Source organism: Tyto alba, unplaced genomic scaffold (assembly GCF_018691265.1).
Source record: "Tyto alba isolate M040663 unplaced genomic scaffold, T.alba_DEE_v4.0 Super-Scaffold_14, whole genome shotgun sequence".
Classification (NCBI taxonomy): domain Eukaryota; kingdom Metazoa; phylum Chordata; class Aves; order Strigiformes; family Tytonidae; genus Tyto; species Tyto alba.
In genome coordinates this window covers 13860948-13882943 of record NW_024881276.1, presented here as the reverse complement: position 1 = coordinate 13882943, position 21996 = coordinate 13860948, and the positions used below count along the sequence as shown (strand labels likewise).

Below are 21996 nucleotides of genomic sequence, written 5' to 3'. Positions count from 1 at the left end.
ATCTTGTGGGAAAAGGTAGGCCCTGCTGTTGTAGTTCAGCGCTGGGAGGATTGCAGCATGCGGGGGTGTCCCACGCCAGAGCAGCTCGGGAAGGGCTGCAGCTGTGGGAGGGACTCCAGTTGGAGAAAGTTGATGTCCCACGCTGCAGCAGTGTGGGAAACATGGCAGCCTGTGGGAGGGACTTACATCAGAGAAAGTTTGTGGAGGACTGTCTCCTGTGAGAGTGGGACCACTCTGGAGCAGGGGGACAAGTTCCAGAAGCTCACTCTACCCAAGATGGAAGAAGCGGCAGCACTGACTGCACCCCCCCGTTCCCTGCCCCTGCACCACTGCGGGGAGGAGGTAGAGATCTCGGGAGCAGAGCTGAGCCCGGGAAGAAGGGAGGGGTGGGGGGAAGGTGTTCTCAAGATGTGGCAATGCTTCTCACTGTCCTACTCTAAGTGGTGTTGTTAGTGTCTGTAATAAATGTATGTTCTTTTTTTTCTTCCCCTAATGAGTCTGCCTTTTGACTGTGACCATAATGGGTGATTTGCCCCTCCCAGTCCTATCTCAAACCCCAAGCCTGGCTCATCTGTCCCTTCTCATCACTGGGAAGGAAGGGAGGAGTGAGCAGTTGTGTGGTGCTCAGTTGTCCTCTGAGCTCAAACCACAACAACTGCTCAGCTACTATTCTAAAATCTGGAAAATAAAATGTATGTTATGACTGGATGCAATTTTCTCTGGATTTTCTTTTTAGTCTTGAGAAAAACAGGTTTTACATTCATTCAATCTCCACAATACATACACTTAAAAATAATAGAAAATTTAAGATATTTAGATGTATTTTTGTTATTGCTGCTAGTGACAAGAACATCATGAGACACCATGTTCACCTCTCCCCACTTTTTTTATCCCATCATTTATCTCATCCTTACAATCTCCTACAGCTGAAGAGTAGGTGATGCTATTCACTCGGCCAATTTAACTTGTCTGTTGAAGCAACATGTTAAGTGTAAAAGCCCTTAAAATTGCAGGCAGAAACACTAAGAGAAAGGATATTTCAGCTTTTAAAATAATTACATAAAGTGTAAGAAAATGGTTTCTTGACCACCAGAATAATTTTGGGCACTTGTTTTCTTCTCAGTTAACCTTCTTTGTTCTCCAGCTTGTGTATGTTTCAGAACATCTCTAATGATTCAAGACTGAGGTAGTAATGTTTTTAAACTAGTGTGTTTGATGATTACGAGGCCTGCAATTTTCAGGATCAACATAAATGCTCTGGAAGCTAGTGTGTGATGTTCACTTGGGAGTTTTACAAAAATAGATGTGTGTTCCTGCTAAAATCAAGCCTTAATGATTTCCAGAGAAAAAACAACTATGATGCAGGAGAGATTCAATGAATAGAAGGAAATAGTAAGCAACGTGCTGCGTGCTCTATGAAGTCCTTGTGCTAAGAATAAGTTTTTAAACTAGTTACATAAATAGCTCAAACCAGCAGCTTTGCATTAGCACTCATATCTTCCTGCTGTGTCTAAAAGGAATAACTTGAAGTCAGTGGCAATTGTAGGTGATTGACGTACAGGAGCCAACCCAAGAACATAAAATTACATAGCTGAAGAAAAAAATTAATGGGTGTGAGATGTTCTCAATCAGGGAAATTACTCTGACAGTATTTCTTCATTTTCTTTAGAAATAACAGCCACTCTTACCAAATTCAACACACGAGCAGCACAGTAGAGCAGGATCGGGACAATATATCTGTAACACCATATTAACATTATGTTCACACATCCCTTTTCAGAGTAACTTTTAAAATACAGATGACAACATTGGCTGAAATATCATTATTAGCGCCTTAAATAGAGCGAGCTGTGGGGGTTTATACCAATAAATTCTATGGAGTTATTTCCAATTTTCCTGATGCGAGGTCTCAATCAGGAACAGTTTCCACTCCTTCCTTTTTCTTTTCTTAAACCTCTTATCAGTTCAAATATACAAATCCAAGAGAATACAAATCCTGGTGGTTTCCTGCTGGAATGAGTTTGTTGTCTCCATTCCTGGACAAAAACTGTCTGCACCACAGCTCGCAGAGAAACAGAAAGTCTGAGGAGTCTTTAAGAGACTGAATATGTGCAGTAGTGTCAAGGTCAGCAACGAAGCACCGCTGGCACAGGCAATGAATATAATCCTGGTCAGAAATGGTTGGAACTTCCCCAGGTGAAGACCAGGTCAGAATTTCTTTCCTTTTGGCAAGAAGCATTTGTATTTCTAACGTAGGTTTTCACAAGGTTAATTTATGCTGATGTTCTTGAGCCAGTGTCGGGTTTTACGGCAGGAAGTGTGCTGTAGCAAATGAAACTGCTGGTGGATTTAGCAAATAAATGAGTTGATGGAATGAAGGAGGGAAAGCAGGATGGGTGAAGGTGCCCGTCCTTGAACAGTGCTAAGATACTTTGCACATATTTACTACCCTGTAATTACTATAAAAATTCCTAAGAGAAATTAGTATTGGTCATGCCCGCAATGTCCTGTCAATTTGGACATTTTGAAATTTGATCTTTCCTCAGACTTCTCATCCTGCTGTTTCACTGCAATTTCTCCTTCTGCCACCTTTCTAAGATGTGGCTCTCACAGAGGCAAAGAAATGTGCCTCTGCCTGCCTCCTCAGATTCATCTGCTGTGGCCTCGTGGGTGATAAGCCTGGTTCAAAGCCTTTGCTTTTATCCTGTTACGGTATTTATGTCACACATTGCTGCTAATTCATACACTGAGGTTGTTTTCACTGGTACTTTGCCAAAATCCTACCAAGTTTACACAGGCTGTATGCCTAGCGGCAACAGCGCATTTTCACATGTTGTTACAAGGAAGTCATGATAACCTCATAAATAAAACATACGGGCACCATTACGTCATGAGAGCCCGGCCTCGCTAAAGGCTCTCTTTAAAGAGTAATTTGGTGATACGATCAGAGTCAAGTCATGCAGTCAGTCATCCTCTCACATTCCTTTGGGTTTTAATTAAACAATTACTTTACAGCTTTCCTTAAATTTCAAAGCTAAATAATGTAGGACTTATTTCCTCAATTAAAGAGGTAATCGTTATCTGCTGCTCTGAGCCGAGACTGAAAAAAATACCACAGTTCCACAGAAAGCTGTTAAAGAAAGTTCTTACAACTGAATTTGTTTGTGTTTTTTTGCTTTATTCTGGATCAAATTCTTGCCTTGCCTGAATGAGGTGTTACAGATTTGAAGTTATTTAAACAAGTAACCTCAGAAGTTGACCTAAACACCAGTATCTCATTTTTTATAAAGTAGGAGAAAGAGTTGACACTCCTTTGCTGGGGACTTAGAGGTTTTGCTAATTTTGTTCTACTGAATGATAGAAATGTATTTTATTTATCGGAAGCAGCAAATGAGTAGTGTACCTGCAAGGAATTAGGCAGCTCGCTCTCATTTCAAGAAGGGAGCCGTGCTTTGTGGTTTAGCAAAAGTATTTTGATTGATAGAGAAAAATATGCCTGGTTGTGCTAAGGGGTAGGGGTGGGTGAGAAGTGGAAGAAGAAAGCATAAACGTGAAACTCCTCCAAAAGTAGAGATCAAAGTGAATGAAGGCATGGAAGTCTTATCAGGAGGCATAACAAGGTCGTGAAGTACAAACGAAACATTTCCCTTTAATTACTGTGAGAGGTTGGCTGGTAAAACCATGACTACCCTCGGGCAGGAGTTCCTGCGGGTGGGTTGTGCCTTCGCAGGTGTTGACCCCGCCAGACCCTCTCACTGCTCCGACATGCGTCTCCCCCATGAAGTGTTACCATCCACGGGCTCTGTCTGCAGACATCAAAATGAATTGCATCTGACAGACAAGCTAGAATTGCTCCCTACGAAGAGCTTTTAATTTCATTTATCTGGTCCACCTCAGTGGAGGTCAGGCCCTCAGCAGCGGCCGCTGCGGCGGAGCGGGAAAGCCGGGCAGCGCTCCCCAGCACGGCTCATGCTCCCTTGCTCTGCCCGCTGCTGTGCCTGACCTTTTGTTGTTCGTTTTTTTTTTTTTGTTTTTTTTTTTGTTTTTTTTAATTAATATAATACAGTTCAGCAAAGTTCAATGCCAATAGTAATGTTTTATGTGGAAAACGAAATGCCTCCTTGAAAGAACCGGTGTGCAGGATCTGTCTGCTATCGAGGGCTGGTTTCTGCCTTTGAATTCTAGGTGACTTCCACTCATCGTTTCCAAGCATTTAGCATGCAAACCGCAGCCATGCTCTTTCCAAAGGGAATGTTTACTAAATTAAACATTAAAGGAATATGAAAGCTATTCTCTATTCTAATGACACTTAATTAGAAAAAAACATGGAAATAGATTAAAATAATTAGTCTTAATAAGCAGTAATTGCGAAGTCTTGTGCAATAGAATAGCCTTCACAATTTAGAGATGGAGAATAATGATGCTGTGGAACTACTAATAGACACTGCTTTGAATATTAATTTAATTTGTAAAGTGTGTTCTTGTTTTCTTAGACTACATGGTCCCAACCATTGAGACCCTTGTTTACTTACTATCCATCAGGACAGTATCCATCCTGCTGTCTTTCAGGATAAACGTACATTGGATCAAGACCACCCGAGGCAAATTCAAGTAAATAGGTTAATAATGAAGCTTAATCATTTAGTTCATGTAATGTAGAATTTTATCGTATGCACACAGAGGCAGTTTGTCTGCAGTTAGTGCTTTGGACCAGTTTTTGCTTTAAGTGAGGTGTCTGCTTAGTTTTAAGCTTCAGGGCAGCGCTAGGCCCCCCACAGGCAGGGAACAGTCAAACTACCATACCAGCTGAAGTAAGCAATAAAATAAAATCTTTTTTCTGTTGGTTCAACTTTCCTAATCTTGAGGATGAAACTGTAGCTGCCTATACAGTGAGTGTCCCACGTATTGTAAGACGTATGCCAAACTGGTACTGCACATTACCTGGCTGAGCCCCCCAGGCTGGCCCAGGCTCTTTGGGAATGTGCAGATTAACGGCGTCTGCCTGCTCCAGTCTCACTTTCTTGGTCGAAAGCTCACTCTGCCAAGTTCTCGCCCCAAGCTCCTACTAACAGAAATATTGACATGGTGAAGAGGAAGGGAGTGTTGTTTAGCACAGCTTGCCGCTGTATTTCTATGCCATATAGTTCAGTAAACCTTTTGCAGTAGTCCCTCTTAACTGGGAAGACACAACTATTGAATTTAAAAATAATCTTATACTTCCATCTGCTCTTCTTATGAAGATTTCAAAGTGTTTTCGTGAAGGCAGGAAATTATTTTGTACAGCAGTCGTGCGGGGTTCCTCGTGTTTGAGCTAGTTGAGAAAGAACCAACCAGGATCCTTCAAGCAGACCTCAAGCAGATTGATAGCTGTGAAGAGAGATCCCTCAGTCCCACCTACAGCAACTCTGCCAAGGTGGAGAAGATGAAGATCTGAAGATAATGCTCTGCTAAAAGATCAGCTCTGTAAAAGGAGGCCTGAAAGTCTGAAGGATAGCCAAAGTCGGCAGCCTATGCTGGTATTGGGAAGGCAAGGAAATGGAGACCAACTCTTTGAAGTACATCTAATTAAGGGGTCAACAATAAGCAACCCTTCCTCTTCACTCTTAATCCTGTGAATATAAGCATCTAACTTCAGTTGTTAGGCCATGGTTTGACGATAGAGCAAATGCAGCACTATGGCCCTGAACTGGATCAGAAATGTCAAGACTATGTAACACAGAGTGCTGGCTCTGGCTCTTTTCTTGGCCTTAATTTGTTGAAAAAAAAAAAAATGTTGACAGACTAACTTGGTTTTGGCAAGCTTTACACCAAATCAGATATCGTCTGCCTGTGCTGCTGTAACGATGCCGTATCAGGTACTGCCCATCTTTCTGCAGCCACTGTAAAAATACAAAACCAACATTAATTCTGTGCGCGGGCTAAAACAAAAGCATGTGCCTGCATCTGATCTGAACCAAATTTACATTAGTGAGTTGATCTGACAACACACCAAACCAGTATTCACAGTCCTTGACCAACAGCCTTGCATGCCTGTTGGCATCTAGTGCCACTGTCTCCTTTTACACGTGGCTTTGCAGGATCTTTTAACTCCCATTTCTTGGTATTTTTCTACCATAAGACGACACCGTTCCCAAAGGAGAGCCCGGGCCGGGAGTGCGGCGGCCCACGCGCGGGCGGGCGCTCCACGGCCTCGTAAAGAGCCGCGGAAAAAACCCACGCGAGCCACCAGCAAGGCCCCGGCCGCCTCACGGGCGGGGCGCCAGGCAGCGCGGAGAGGTCGGTGTGCGACACCCCCCCCCCCCCCCACGCACCCCGCGGGATTTAGCGGGAGGGTCTGACCCGCCGGGCTGCGGGGAGGCTCCTGCCCGGCCCGGCTGGGAAACGTCCCGAGAGGGCTCTGCTCTTCACGGCGCTTCCCAGCGGCGGGCCCACGCAGAGATCCGAACGTCCCCCACCCCGAGGAAGGCCCAGCGCTCCCCGTCCTCCCGGCACTGCCGGGACCGGGCGGGGGCGGGGGGGGAGGGAGGGGAGGGGGAGGTGCCGCCGCCCGGCCCCGCCCGCCCCTCCTCTTCCGGGGCGCCCGCCCTCCGCCCGCCCTTTCTCTCCGCCGCGCCCGTGGGGAGCAGCTGCGGCCGGCGCGGCCCGCCGGGACCCGCCCCGCCTCCTCGCCGGGCACCTGCTCGGGCCGGAGCGGCGGCGGCTCCGGGAGCGGCCCCGCTGGCGGTGAGTTCGGCCGGGGGGGCGGGGTGCTCAGCGGCGGCCCCACAGCCTCGGCGGGGCCTGGTCAGGACGGCGGGGCGGGGGGTCAGGGCGGTGTTGCGGGGGAACGTGAGGCGGAGCGGGAGCCGGGGGCGGTTGTTGACACCCCCCTACCGTCACCCCCCCCAACGCCGGCCGTGGGGGAGCGGGCAGGGCCGGGCCCCGGGGGCTCCACCGGGCCGGGGGGGGGGGGGGGGGCGGGGGGCGTTGCACGAGGCTGCCGCGCCCACCGTCGGGCCTGCCCGGCCCGGAGGCGGCGGGTGGGAGGTGCCGCTGTCGTTCCCCCCCCCCCCCCGCTGCCCGGCGAGGGGTTCTGCTGAGCCCCCGCCCCTCGGATCTGCTGGTGCCCGGGCAGCCCCGGAGCGGCGGATCCCGCCACCGCGCCTCTCCCCGCGTGTGCGTCCGTCCACATTCACGCGTGTGCGGTTTACGTGGTACGAGGCGCGTAGCTCCGGCGTTCAGCGAGGTCTGGGAGGGCCGGGAACAAAGCAGGGGGGCAGGGGCGGCCGTGGGGCCGCGTCTTGACGGTTCCAGAAAACCCGCGTGGCTGAGGAGGTGCTGGGCCGGCAGCGCGGTGCCCCACGGCACGGGTGAGTGGAGCGCTGTTACCGTACGGACAGCGTTTCCCTCGGCGGTCAGCGAGGTGTCAGTACCAGCACTCCATGTCCCTGGTAATTTATGTGCTGTCACACAGAGATTTACACCAGTCGGTGTTTTTATCATAGCTTAAAGCAGCACAGGTTCTGTATAGCGGTTATACCTTGGTTTTAGCACGTCTTTGGTTTAGCTTAATATAGTTTGTGGATTGAGTCAAACTAAAGCAAAATGCATTCGGGTTGTCTTGACCAAATCTGGGGGTTTTGATACTTCTTTGGTTGGCTTAGTTGATTATGCCCAATCATTCATGCACATCTGAGGGGTCAGTAATGTCATGGGAGGAATCAGTGATAGCCATCTCCTTACCTGGCTCAACTCCATCCAGAACAGCAACACCCAGTTTTTACTGCACTACTGTCATGGTTTGAGCCTGGAGGGCAACTGAGCAACACCTAGCCTTTCACTCACTCCTTCCCCCCTCAGGAATGGGAAGGAGAAAATAAAGTAAAAGTCTCAGGAATGGAGATGAGGACAGGAAGGAGTGGCCCATTGTGGTCACAGCAAAAGGTAGATAAGGTGGGAGACAACAGACAAGGTGGGAGCCACCACAACCATAAACACCTACTCCCACCCCTCCCTTTTTCTCCAGGCTCAGCTCTGCTCCCTGCCTCCTCCCCCAGCGGTGCAGGGGACAGGGGTTACAGTCGGCTCCCTGCTCCTTCCTTCTGGGGAGGTGGGGTGAACGCTGCCCCTCCCTCCCCTGCTCCACGTGGCCCCCCTCTCACTGCAGACAGTCCTCCACAAACCTTCTCTGGCGTGAGTCCTTCCCTTGGGCCACAGCCGTTCCCCTGCTGCTCTGGCGTGCGTCTGGCGTGTTGCAGTCCTCCCAGCGCTGAACTACAACAGCGGGAGCTGCTTTTCTTAGAGTCCCAGCTTACTTTAAGTGCAGACACCTGTCCTGGAGTGGGCTCCTCCACAGGCTTCAGGTCAGCCTTTGCTCCACCATGGAGCTCCATGGGATACAGAGGGGCTCTGCTCCAGCACATCTCCCCCCTTCCTTCTACTAACTTGGGCATTCATATAGATGTCCTTCTTGTAACTCTTCCTCACAAGTCCCAACCCCCTCTCAGGTTCCCCTTCTTAAATACGTTATCGCAGAGACACAGCCACTGTCACTGATTGTCTTGGTGCAGAGGTGGGGCCGACTTGGAGCTGGGGGAGCTTTCAAGAAGCTTCTCACAGGGGCTATTGATGCAGACCCCTCCCCTGCTACCAGTTCTTAAATTCCCCAAGTCAACTGTAGATATAGTTTTGGTTCCTGAATTACAAGGGTTTAAAACAAATGTTACTCAGATTTCTGGGAGATCTGAATTACCTGCTTACGTTGTGTGTTTGTGGGCCTCAAGGAAAAGTGAATCTTTTGTGAAAGCTTTGCTGGGTGTGGATGGCAGGAGGAAGAGCATGGAAGAGTATGCCAGGAAGGGAGGGGAAGAAATATGCAAAAGGCATGGAAGGATCTCTGGCCATAGAGGCCACATTTTGGCAGGCTGTGAGACATAGGGCTGGGCAGAGAGGGGCAGAGAACATGGATGAGTAAGTCTTTCCCCTTGTTTTCATCTTTCCACTCTGAAGGACTAATCAGAAGCTACAAGGATTTTTCTGTGTTTTTTTTTTTTTTTTTTTTTTTTTTTTTTTCTGTTTTTTTTTTTTTTTTTAATACTGGTGTTGATGAGATGAGCTGAAACTAATTAACTTCCTTTAAAGGCACACCCTTTTATCCTGATAAACAGCTGTCTGTCTTAATGAGTGTCCATGCATTCCTCCACATCTGCCTTCAGCAAAATAACTGGTATTTCTGCCACTGCTTTTGTAAGAGCAATGAAACGAACTCTGCACCCGCCTGTGCTGCAATGAGATGGGCTTGATGCCGGTGCAGTCTTGCCTTGTGGGTGATCACCTGCCAGGAGGTAACGTAGGCTGGGTTGGTGTCGCAGCAAGCTGGCAGGCGATGTGGTTGCACACGGTTAGGTTTGCTTTTCCTCTCGGGTGGCAGCAGGCGCTCGCTGTCTGTGGGGAAGGGAGGAAACGTGCTGGGAGTCTTCCTGCAAGGGCTCATTTCTCTGGCAGGGCTGGGGAAGGCAGCCCGGACTTCCCGGCTTCCTGACAGCACTGTTTGTGTGGCATTGCCAATTCTGAATAAGGGGTTTCTTTTGTTATTCTGGTGTTTTTGTGATTTAAGGTGAAAAAGCAAAGGTCCCCATTATGGTTCATGCATGTTGGAGAGCTTTCAGTAGGCAGGAAGTTGTTGTGGTTTGTCTCTGGGACTGTGACAGGAGCAGATTTAACATGCTTCTGGTGTCAGCTTAGAGACTGGTAGGCAGAGGTGGCTGGGGCTGGTGCTGTGACATTTAAAGGTCTGTAATAGATGGGTGTTAAAGGCCTCTAATTCAGTGTGTTATAGAAAAGGCTCACCAATATGTTTGAGTTGTGCTTTCTTTGTGTGAAACATACTAAAAAAAAAAGTGTTTATTTGAGACTAAAATACCTGATTTATTATGTGGTACAGATTTATCCTGCTCAGTCTTTCCAAGTTGGCATTGTAATCTGTTTTTCTGCAAAGGTGAGGCATCGCCTGCTAATTAGCACCATTAAATGGGCTAGTTTTAAATGAGAGCACACTGAGCTTAAGTTACGTGCTCAGTAGATTTACTCAGTTATTCTTTTACTCAGATACACAGGGGCAGGGGAATACTTCCTGTGTATCCCAAGGAATTGATTGAAATTTGTTTAGTGGTCCATTAAGAAGTACTGTATGCTTCAACTGGGCCTGTACTTTCTGTAATAGGTCTTCATCCTACTGGGAGTGTAAGGGGAACAATTATATATATAAATAAATAAACATTTAAAGATAGATATTCTGTATAACGAGCAGAGGGGAGTGATGGCTGCATGCTGCCACTGCGTGGGACAGTTACCTCGCTAGCATGAGGTCTGTTTGTCTATTAACAATCTTCAGTATTGGGATACAATCTGTGTGAAGCCTGCTTTCCCCAGTTTGTGCCAGAGAGAAATGATAAAGCTGAGGAGGGGGACAAAAAGTTCTCTGAAGCTGCAGTGGCCGCGGTTTTGGCCAGGCTGGAGGGGACCCTACTTCTCAGCAGGCAAACCGGAGCGTTGGAGCTCACCACGCTGGGCAGGAGTGTGGGCTTGTGGTGCTGCCTCCTGCCATCGCTGCCCACTGTTCCCCATCACAGCTGCTGGGGCAGGTGCTGTGGACCAGATCAGGAAACTTAGTACACATAGCATGGGATAAAGAGAGAAAGAAATGAAAGGGGTGGGGGGGTGTGGGTGGGAAGGCAATATCCATGTCTGTCTCCCCCGTGGTGTCATCTCCAGGCTGTGTTGCCAGTGCAGCTGGGTCTGCGGTGGTCTGGGGGTGCTGTCAGACCTGCTACAAAGCATTTTGGACATTCAAAGCATAACCTTGGAGATGTGGAAGGTACTCTGAGAGTGACAGAAGCCCAGGGGAAGCTATCTGTAATAAAAAGAACACTTGTTGAATATCAGAGAGCCATGGGGAAACTGAGGATGGAAATTTGGATTTCAGTCATTTGCATTGATCTGTTACCTGCTCTGCTGTCTAAAAGAGGCAATGGTTTAGAAATCCCTCAGTGGAGTTTCATTTGCCTTGGCTGGGGTGTGTGTCCTTGACTTAAACAGCTGTTCTAGCTCACAGTTTTCAAACCTGTCACATGTGTCCTGCCCTGAGGTGCTGTGCCTGGAGTTGGGAGTCAGCTCCGTGGGCTGGCAGGGCTGGAACTCCGCTTCAGGCACCTTTCTGGTGCTGGGGCAGCAATGCTGGAGCTTGGGGCAGGGTTGCACTGTGTACTTGGTGACATCCTTCCTCCAGGCCCTGCAGGGTTGGGGGTGGTGGATGAAGGTGCCAGGTGGGAGCTGTGGTTTTGAGGTTGGGGATGTTTACTAGAAAAATCAGTGAGAAGTGGGTGTATGCGTTGCCTAGCGCAGCACTGGGAGGCTCTGCCTGTGGTGATGGTACCCCAGCCAGTCTGGGAAGCACTGGCTAAAGGAGAGGTGAAGTCCTGTTGGAAGTTCTGAGGTTCTGAAATGTTCAGTTGGTTTGCTACGAGATGTTTTTCTGTACTGCTCTTTCCTGGGCGTTTGCTGTTGGAGGCGATAAGATTTGAGTGGAAGCTGAATGGACAAGAACATGACAGTTGTATACTTTTTACTGAAGGATAGGGTAAATGGCTTTCTGTATTGCAGGCTTCAAGATATTTCCTTTTTTTTTTTTTTTTTTTTTTTTTTTTGTCTGGATTGCAGCTAAACTTTTAATTTGATTGTATTTCTGTCAAATACTTGGCTGTCTTGGTGATGAGACTCTCAGTTCCTGGTTTCTCTTTCTTGGCAGACACTGCACAGCAATATATGCTTTGGTGTGTCCCTCACAGCTTCCAGTTGATCCCCACCTAGAAGACAGTCAATGAAAAGCTTGTAGCTGCTTCTTAACTTTTTGGTCAGAGTTAGAGAATAGCGAACTGGGTAGTTTTTGCAGCAAGGCCTCAGTGTCTGTCTTCCTGTCTGCTGTGTGACCCAGCTTATGAACAACTTGCTTATCCCTTCCTCTAAAAGTCTTGGGAGGCAGTGGCAAGGACAGCTGGGCAATCCCTTACAGAGGGGTGAGGGATGACATCTCCCTCCACCACAGGTGAAATGGCAATTGAAGAGCAGCTCCTTGATGGTGAGCACTACTACGCTGACCTGCCCTTTGCATGTCCTATATGGGGTTTCTTTCATGATCTGTTGTAGATGATGGAAGGCACACAGAAGGCATGTAAAGCAGTCCATGTATTTATGGTCTGTTTATAAGAAACTTGACTACTTCTACTCAGTCTGTGTTCTATCTTCAAGGTTTTAGCTGTTTGGGGATTGCTGGTATGGGGCTCTTCGTGTCCATTCAGCTAGATGACTGCAGTCATTTGTGATTTCTTATATTTCATGCTGGAGAAAATCAGGGAGATTGAAGATTGTTGTGTTCAGGAGAGCAAGTTGTTAAAAATATATAGCTTTTCTGAAAGGACGTGTGTTAAGGTTGGCACATCCCATACAATTTCTGGTCATTTTCAAGTTACTTCTCTGAAGATACTCCTTTTAGGTTTGTAGTAGGTAGATACTACGAGAATTTCATCCTTGTCAAAGCATTCGTCTCAAGGATGGAATCAAAGGAGAGGTGGCAGCAGGCTTGAGGCCATTTCTCCTGAGAGGGGAGTTGTCTAATTTCAATTCTAAACATCAAGGGAAATAAAATAAAAGGTGGGGTTCCTATTAATATTTGCAAACTATCTAAGCACAGATACTGTTAAGTCCTCCAGTGAGTCACTTTGTTGTAACACAATAAACACAAGCAGCTCTGTGAACCTAATGATATTGGTTCCTAGTTAAAAAACATAGTTCTTTGTGTTTTCATAGTGACAGCATCCTGTAAAGTACAGCAGGAGGACTAGATAAAATTCAGAACCGAGAGCATAGCAGGTTCTGGTAGCTCTGCTCCAACATGACCTGGCCTTTCAGAAGCACCTGGATGGCTGACTCGGAATCTGTAGGGATTTCTCTTGATTCAAATAATTCTGCTAGACAGGCTTGCTATCTGGTACCATCCTACAAGAAGTTTGCTTTGGTATGGAACCATGTTGCTGGTCTAGGTGAAGTGATTTAAACCCAGACTTAGCAAGGTGCTTACAAATTCTGTATAGACTAATTTTTGATTTTAGTGTTACACTGAGAGTCTTGTTTGGGGTTGACTGTCTGCTGCCTTCATATGCTGTGTATTGCATCTTGAATCTCGCTGCGAGGAAATCGTATTGTGTGGGTCACTTTTTAGGAGGCGCATTGCAACAAATGAACGCTTTCTTTCCACTAAACAAAAGGGGAGTGTCTTAATTGGAAATTGCAGTAGTCCTCTTTATCCTAAGGCAAGATCTAGGACGTGCTGTCACAGTTCTCGTGCATTTAGTACGATTGTTTAGCCAGTCTTGAAAGAATAAGGAATCTCTTGTTATGTATGTTCTGTTTCTAGCTTGATCGGTCTGCTATGAGAGATCCTGGTGTATCATGTCCTGTAGGATGGTTGGGTGGGATTTAATGGTACTTTTGTCTTGTTGGTGTTTACATACTTACTTGAAAATGATGATTAAAGTTCAGAACCGAAGGGAAGATAGAAGGAAGGAATTTGTATGGCATATAAAACGCTGTCACTTTTTAGAGTTTGCAAGGAGAGAAGTTAGTAGTGAATCTTTGAAGCTTGAGGGACATGCATCTCTTTGAAATATGTTAGCCAGGGTGTGCATGTGTTTTGTTTCTGAAATACTGTTCAGTTAAGATGTGTTTTTACGCATGAGAAATAGGAAAGTATTTTGGTCACAATATTACTTTTCTTTGAAAAATAATATTTGAGTAGTGGCTTTGGAGCATCATATTTAAGTTTGACTAGTATGATCTTCGATTAAGCAAAGGGCCTGAAGTTAATTCATGCTATGTAGTCCTCAGACATATGCCTTTAGGATCTAAGAAGCAATGCTAACTTCATATTTGAAAGCTGTCATGGTTTGAACCTGGTTGGCAGCCAAACACCATGCAGCTGCTTGCCTACCCTACCCTACCTGGGAATGGGGGGAAGGAACTGGAGGGGGAAAGGGAGACTCACAAGCTGAGATAAGAACATTTTAATAATGATAATAAAATAAAACAGTATCAATAATAGAAAGTATAAATGGGCAATGAACAATGCAGTTGCTCACCACCTGCTGACTGATACCCAGCCTGTTCCCAGATAGCGATCCCAAAAATACCAAGATCCTGCAATTGCAATCCCAGAAGCGAGAGAGAACCCCTTCCCAACCGCCCCTCCTCTATATAGTGAACATGACATTACATGATATGGAATATTTCATTGACCAGTTTGGGTCTGGTGCTCTGGCCATGCTCCCTCCCGGCTTCTTGTGCACCTGCATACATTCAGGACAGGAGAGTTGGAGAGTCCTTGATATCTCAGCAACAACTGAAAATATCAGTGTGCTATCAGCATTCTTCCCATACCAAATGCCATACTAAAACAGCACTATTCTAGCTACTAAGAAGAAACATTAACCCTATTCCAGCCCAAACCAGGACAAAAGTTCAGGGAACAAATATATGTTGTCTTTGGGGTACTTCGGTTGTGGGTAGGTTTTGTTTTGTTTTGTTTTTTTCTTCACTATCCCTTTAACACTCCTTACATTACAACTTCATGCCTTGTCTCATGGAAAGATTAATTTCAGAGTAAATACTCTCATGATAAACAGGAGACTTGAGATTTAAAAAAGTAAGTTCAAGAGGGTTTTCTCCAGAACTAAGCTATTCCTGTGTCTTGCGAATAGCTGTCCAGTTAGCTTATGGTGCAACTTAATTATCAGGAAGTGAACGTTTCCAGAATCACTCAGAAATGTAGTAGGTGGCTAAGTGTCTTGTCTAACATCCACCTGTGGTGGTAGGCATCAGAAGTATGCTGTATGTTCTCCTCTAAGATACAGCTGGTTTAGCCATGAGCTTATTGTACAAAAAAAATCAAATATAGCAAGGGGTAATATTTTATTTGACCAATTAGTGTGATGGGGGAAGGGGGAGGAGACACTGGGTAAGGTGTGTGTATGCATACCTATTTCTTCAGGTTTCTTACATACCTTAAAGCTTGCTGGTCTTTATCCCCCTTCTGATTTCAGTTGATGAGGCAAAAGATTGTTAAATTATTTGAGCACTGGGAGTGTCAAAAAGGCCATACTTGGCCAGTCCAGACTAGTTTTCTGTTTCCATGAGTGTCTGTGAGCAAATAGTTACAGAAAATACTAGAGCACGTATAAAGTGACATTGACCTGGGTGTATTCTTCCAGTTTCAAGTGACTGGTTGTTCATTAATTTCAGAGCTGCTGATGGATCTGTTTCTGTATCTATTTATATTTCTGGCCTTTTCAGCATCTTGTGGTAATTAGGAGCTGTAGGCATGGGTATGTGGTCCAAAGTCCAATTTTTAACCAGTTACTTGACAATTTCACTCTGCTTTAATCCTTTTGTTTGCTAAATAATGAATAATTCCATTCCTCTATTCACCAGTCATGTTACTGGTGAGTTTGTACATCCCTTCATTGCTCGTTTTCCAAGTTTCTAGTATCTTTTTGCAAATAAGAGCAAGAAGGGTAGATTCCACTGATACTTTCTTCATTCTTTTATAGCTTTTATGAGAAGGGATGCCCAGAGCTACTTCCAGGATCAGTGCTTTTTGTCAGTGCATCCATTGTATTATTTAAATGTGTTTCTTGGTAGTAGGTTATTCACAAGTTAAGTATAAAAAATGAAAAGTGATATTTTGTACATGGTTTTATTTGGATGAAGTGATGAAGTTTGTGATGATACAGCAGTTAAGACTTGATGGAACAGTTCAAGCTTACAGGAGGTCTGTAACCATGTAAAAATATCAATGTGTATTACAAACTTTAAGTTCAGAATGTAACTCGATGCAAAAACATTTTTCCTCATAAACTTGATTTGAAACCTACCTGTCTCCTCGCTCTTTCTGTAGCATTCAATACATACTAACAATTACAGCAGCTTTTTTCAGTTGCTGCAGCTTGCTTGAGAAATCAACATTTAAAGACAGAGTGAAAAGGCAAAATGGGGAGGAAAAAGGGAGCAATGGTCAAATACTTAAATCTTCATAAAGAAAGTGAGCTGTGTTCTAAGAGCAGCAATTAGGAAAAAAGTTACTTGCCTTAAAATGGGATTTGTAGGTAAAACATCCTAAAAGTATGCCTCACCCCAACCTTGAAGCTTCTAATACTACACTTGTTAAAAACAATTGTCTCTGTCGCAATTTGTAGTGCGATTCTGTTATCAGACTACTAAATTTGTATTACTTTTACAGCTTCAAGAAACTCATATAAATACGTGAGAGAAGATGACAAGATCTAGATCAAGATCACCACGATGGAAACCAAGGTAAATATTTATCTATAACTTGTGTTCTGAAATGTAGCTATGTAAGGATTTATAATTAAGACTTAAAAATTGTGTAAAAGAAAGAAAATTGCATCCAGAATTGCAATTTGTAAAGTGTATTTTATAAATTATAATTTGTTTTCCAAACTGAATACCTTTTGCAATTTTTTTCCCAATTCACAATTTTTTTATTACGACTTTTTTTTTTTAAGCTGGAGGTGTTAAGGTTTTGTTGCCTGCTAAGAACCTTGTTTGACTTACGTGTTTTGGTACTTGGAACTACCTTAAGCACAAAATCCAAGCACCAAACTAGTTAAGGTTATTTTTATTCAAGCACCACCCGGTGCACTTAATGTCTGTAACTCACTCGTGTTTTGCCTTTTGGTCTACAAGGAGGGCCAGATTGACAGTTAAAAAAATGACTTCCGAGTTTAAACACCTCAGGCTTTCTGAGCCTTTGAGGCTGATTCACAGATTGATCTTTAATGCAGTTAGATATGCCTTGCAGCATAATGCGAACTGAAAACATGGGAGTCAGTGCCCTTTTTGGGCACTAGCCTAGTTGTGTGTGTCATTGACATTTGTCACCAGAATAACTTCCATGTTGCTTCATGCTGTTTGTTAAGCTGCCTGATTTTTCGGGCTTGCACTGGAAATCTGAGATGTTAAAACTAGGAGGCTGGAATACAATTTTAAGCTTTGAAGAGCTTGAAACTACTTTTCTGTTGGTTTTGGGTTGCTTTTCTAAACGGACTAAGAGGTGATGACCAAGAGAGTTTGTTGGATAACACAGAAAAACGTGTGTGGGTTTTTATTTGTTTGTTCATTTTTAAAAAGAGAAATCCTATCTACTTGCATACTAGATTGATAGTTGTGAATATGTCCTTTGAGTGAAGGTCGGGGGGGGGGAATGTCCCAGCTCTCATTAAAATGCAAGCCCCAACCAGAACAACGGGCGGCGGCAGCAGTATGGGTGCTATTGCAAGTTAGCCATTAGAGTTTTATGAAGGTCTGTGGTTCTGTGTTGGAACTCATTTGCAGAAATGGAGCAAATAGTTACACCAAACTGTACATTCACAGTAAGTGTACAAAGGAAGTGACTTCCTTGAATTTTTTCAACTTATATTTGTCAATGTTTTTATTAAAGAATGTATCGAGAGTCTAGAGTGTGTACTTGAATGCAAGCAGAACTGTTACATCTGGGATTACTTTCTGGTTCTTGCTAGTGGCTTGTGCTGTTTTTTCTTTATTTAAGGAGATTTTGTCTGAAATAACTCTTTAACAGGTTGCTTTAATTCTTGTAGAAAAAAATGCAAAGCTGAGAGTGTTGCAACTGAGTGGATCTTAGCAACTGAACTCTTTAGTAGCAAAAGCTGCAATGAGTGTGGAAGTGCATATGTATACCTGTATGTATGCATATACATGTACAGACAATTATACCAAAAGACCAAAACATCTTTCTCAAACTGTTAGTGGTTTTTTGGTTTTGTTTTTGTTTTTTTCTTTGCAGGAAAAAGTCTACCTGTGTGACATTTTACGTAGGATATTTTATAATGTTTTCAGTCAGTTTTTGGGATGATTTTGGCATGCAAAGAAAGCCTGAAAAGCTTTTTTTCTTCCTTTTTTTTTGGTGCAGCTCTTTATATCCTTTTTTTCCTTCCCCTTTTTTCTCTTGGCACAGAAAAAGATAGGGAATACTTGAGAAGTGTGAAAATGTGTATGACAGTTGTTTTCAATGTAGTGGAAACTTCATATATAAGAAATTATTTTTAGTTTTAAATGAAAAGATGCAAAGAGAAAAATGGTCGACTTACTACTATTTTGAGTGGGTATTTTTACTATGAAAACTTTCAACAGAGTAAAAGCAAACTTTATACTCTAGCCAGGCAAATGACACTTTGAATATATTGGCTTGCTTTTTAATTTTTTACTAGTTGATTAAAATTGTATACTAAACATTCCTTAGGGAATAGATGTTCTCATTAAGTGGTTGATTCAATTTTACGGGACTACTCAAAGTGGATTTTATTTTTGCCTTAGGTCCTTATCTCCACCATTTAGGAGTCCAGAGCACCATAGGCAAAGGCATGCTCATGTTAATTATGACTGTGAATATAAAAGCTTTCGTAAGGACCCAAAGAAACCTATGCCTTGGAGAACAGAAGATGAAAAATATGGACAAAGCAATTCCAGGTTTGCACCTCATGGAAATAACCACCAGAGAATATATGAACGTAGATCACCTTCACCAAACCTGAAAAGAATTTCCATGGAAGATACTTACAGTCATAAGCCCTACAGAACACATTCATCTGAAAGAACTGAAGGCAATAGGAGATGCCAGTTACCACCAAAATACTCAGAAATACCATATAAAGAGCATGATCGTCCATTTTACCAACACAAAATGGAAGAAAGATACATGTTTGAACACTACAAAGTCACTGGACCTGAAAAAGGAATGAAACCTTTTCATAGACCGTTAGGGGCTTCATGTAAACTTGAAAGAAAATGGCATGAAGATGACTTGAGGCACCAGAGGTTACATGAAGAGAAGTATGGTCAGTCACCTAGAAGAGTTTCTGATGAATTTACGGCCAGGAGCTCTTTACAGAAGAGGTATAGGAATAAAATAATTAAAACCTGGGTATTGTGGTGTAAAGCCTCAAGTGAAAGTCTGTTTTCATTATAGTTGAAGATACCCACCTTGAAACACGTTGGCCACTTTATAGTTTAATTATGGGCGACTGGTAGTAGTGAAGTATTTGTCTTTTAAGTAAATCGTATTGATGGCTAGAGTATGAAAGGATAATATTTCCCTCTTAAGAGCCCCTGCACATCTGTACCTTGGCGTGAGGGATTATGGGTTAACTTGCCACGCATTCTGCTGTCCAACATTCTGCACATATAAGTTCTCGCTTTCTTCTCTAGTGCAAGTGTAAATTGCTTTATGTCAACACAGGTATCCTGAAGATCACGATTACAGAGAATATGGGCACACGTCCAAAAGGGCTAAAGAAATGGAGAGGTATGACGGTGGAGAAGCAGCAAGAAATTCCAAGTGGAAGCAAGAACGTTCTTTTCCACCCTACCAAGAAAAAGAGGAGCAAAGAAATCTGGGTGCCCAGTCCCACCGATCGGCTGAAAGGGAGTACTCGGAGGGTTCTGTCACAAAGATAGCCTATGAGTACAGTCACAAGCGGCGCAGGTATCCGGATGGGGAAAAGCCTTTTTCAGATGACAGAGCTCAGAAGTACATGAAGCCAGAAGACCAGAAATACGGTTCTTCTAAGGGTGCCCGGAATAGCAAAGAGTTAGATTACTTTAGTGGTGGAAGAGCGAGATGGACTGAAGAAGGGCACGTGGAAGTACCTGTTAAATACAGTTCAAAGAAGGTCTGCGATGCTTGTGTTAACTCTTCCAAAACGGATGTTGATCTGAGATCCTTTAAAAACAAACCGAAGGAAAGAGTAAGGAAAGAAGGAGATTTCAGGCAAAAAGTAGATTCCTCTGATAGCCAGCATGATTCAAATCATACAGTTTCAGATGTGAAAATGTCAGATGTCAACTGTAGGAGGGAACGTCTCACAATCAAAGTGGATATGAAGAAAATGGTGACCAAGTACAGGTATGGTTTCCCCTCACATCTTCTTTCTTCCTGTCTCTTTACAGTTTATGAATATTGGAGGAAAGAATGGTTTCTCTAAGAGGTAACCAGGACAAACTAAGGTTGTACCTTCTTAATTTTATTTTGTTTAAAATGTTAACTTGCACAGACTGGAAACTTACAGCCTACCTTTATTAAAAAACAAACAAAAAAAATCCCCTAGTTCATTTTGTGCAGCTGTAGTAGGAAGTGCAAAGAGCCCATATACTTGATACAAATGTGTGCTTAAAAGTTGCTTATGATAAGTAAATATGTTACTTTTCTTTAAAACAAAACAAAACAACAAAAGCAGAAAAGCCTAGTCCTGTACTTGCTTCTGGAATATGATGGCCTTTTTTTGAATGAGTCATCCTTGGTTTCTTCTAAAAACCAGATAACCTTTAAATTACATAAGCCTCAGGCACACATTCAAATGTTCAAGATCTCAAGTTCAATAAACCAATTGAAAAATTAGAGATATATGGGTTATGTTGTTTATTGTTGTAACAAATGAAGTGGCAATCTGTTGAGGCATCAGAACTGAAAAGCAGTAGAGTGTGCTTCCGTCTGTCTTCTATGTAAGATTTGTGGTTGCATTTAGCAGTCCCAATACTGGCTGAAGTGGAAGAAAGTGATAATATGAAAGTCTGGATGAGGGATACATGGTAGAGAGTAAGCAGCTTGGTTTGTGTAGATTTTTGCAGGGTTTTCTGGTTTGTTGCCTTGCTGTTGCAGGCAAGAATGTCATATAATGGCAGTAATCCCTTTTGGAAGGGATTAGCTTCCCTTTCAAAAAGATCAGCATTCATCTTAAAGGTACTTTGCCTCTTGTCCCAAATAATCCATCTATATATTTTTTTTTTCTTTTCCAATATTTCAGAAACATTTCAGAAACAATGGAGAGTTTACAAAGACAAGTTACTGTCTTCACATATGGGGCTAATATTAAAGACTGAGGAAAGGGGAGTGATGCCTGCCCCTCCCTCTGTCCCCTGCGGGCTAGAACTTCCTGAACGATAATTTAAGGACAATAACTTAATTATTGTTGGGTTTTGTTGCAAGCCCACAGGATGATTCCTGTATCTAGTAGGCTTTTGCTGCTGTCCTTGAAAGTCATGCACAGTGGGCATGGTAATTATTTGCAGACTGAAGAAACTACTACATTGATTACAGCTAATGTGTTGTGTGGAAGGTTTGCTTCCGCAGCCAAAGTGCTAAATATTTCTTTTTTTTTTTTTTTTAAAGATAAGAACAATAATTTTACAGAAGCTGATGACGAGGAATATTCATGCTGCCTGCTTTAGGCATTTAACAAACACCTGACTTGAAATGGTTCAGCTGAGAGGAATACTTTCTTTATAAACTTGGGGAGCAGGTAGATAATTAAAATGATCTACAGTTGAGATTGTTTGGACTCCCTCTTGCATAGACTTATTTCCAGTTTACTGGGGGAAAACAGATGACTTTTGGTACCTGCTAGTGAATTGTAGTCTTGTTTGCTTCAAATACAGGATGGGCAGGCACATAATCACTTTGCAAAATGCACAGTAAACAGTCTTTATCCTAAAAGCTTTTATATGGGCTGTTTGAGTCCTCAATTCATCTTTCCAAATGACAAGCATTTTTCTTGCAACAAGAACAGCAGGATTTTTAAAGTGTTAGCTTCCTTGTCAAAATAATTCTTAAGCAGTAATGCAACCATTTGGAGCGAACCTACTTAGAATGAGTAAAATTTGACAAAAAGATGCTAATCACGTTCTTAAGTTCACACACTGCCACAGGAAAGCTGTTTCACTAGGCTCAAGTGATGATTCAGTTCCCAAAGATGCTGTGAGATTTTTACATCTCTGAACTGTTCTTGAAAATTGTCTAGTAGCTCCTTACAAACAGAGACACACACAGTTGCCTTCCAGAATTATACTAAAGTGCTTTATTGGGGTCTTCATTTG

General features: G+C 43.7%; 1 protein-coding gene across 4 annotated transcripts in view; it reads left to right on the top strand.

The window, feature by feature from the left end:
- Positions 1-6598: 6598 nt before the first annotated feature.
- BCLAF3 (BCLAF1 and THRAP3 family member 3) overlaps positions 6599-21996 on the top strand; it is a 36760-nt gene continuing 21362 nt past the window's right edge. For all 4 annotated transcript variants that reach the window (XR_006164960.1, XM_042788858.1, XM_042788856.1 and 1 more), the window contains exons 1-4: positions 6599-6723; positions 16328-16401; positions 18442-19020; positions 19364-20029. Coding sequence is in view for 3 of the 4 variants with exons in the window: in XM_042788858.1 (XP_042644792.1) it covers positions 16361-16401; positions 18442-19020; positions 19364-20029 (1286 nt within the window). In the remaining variant the exon portion in view is untranslated. The remainder of the gene's footprint in view (positions 6724-16327; positions 16402-18441; positions 19021-19363; positions 20030-21996) is intronic.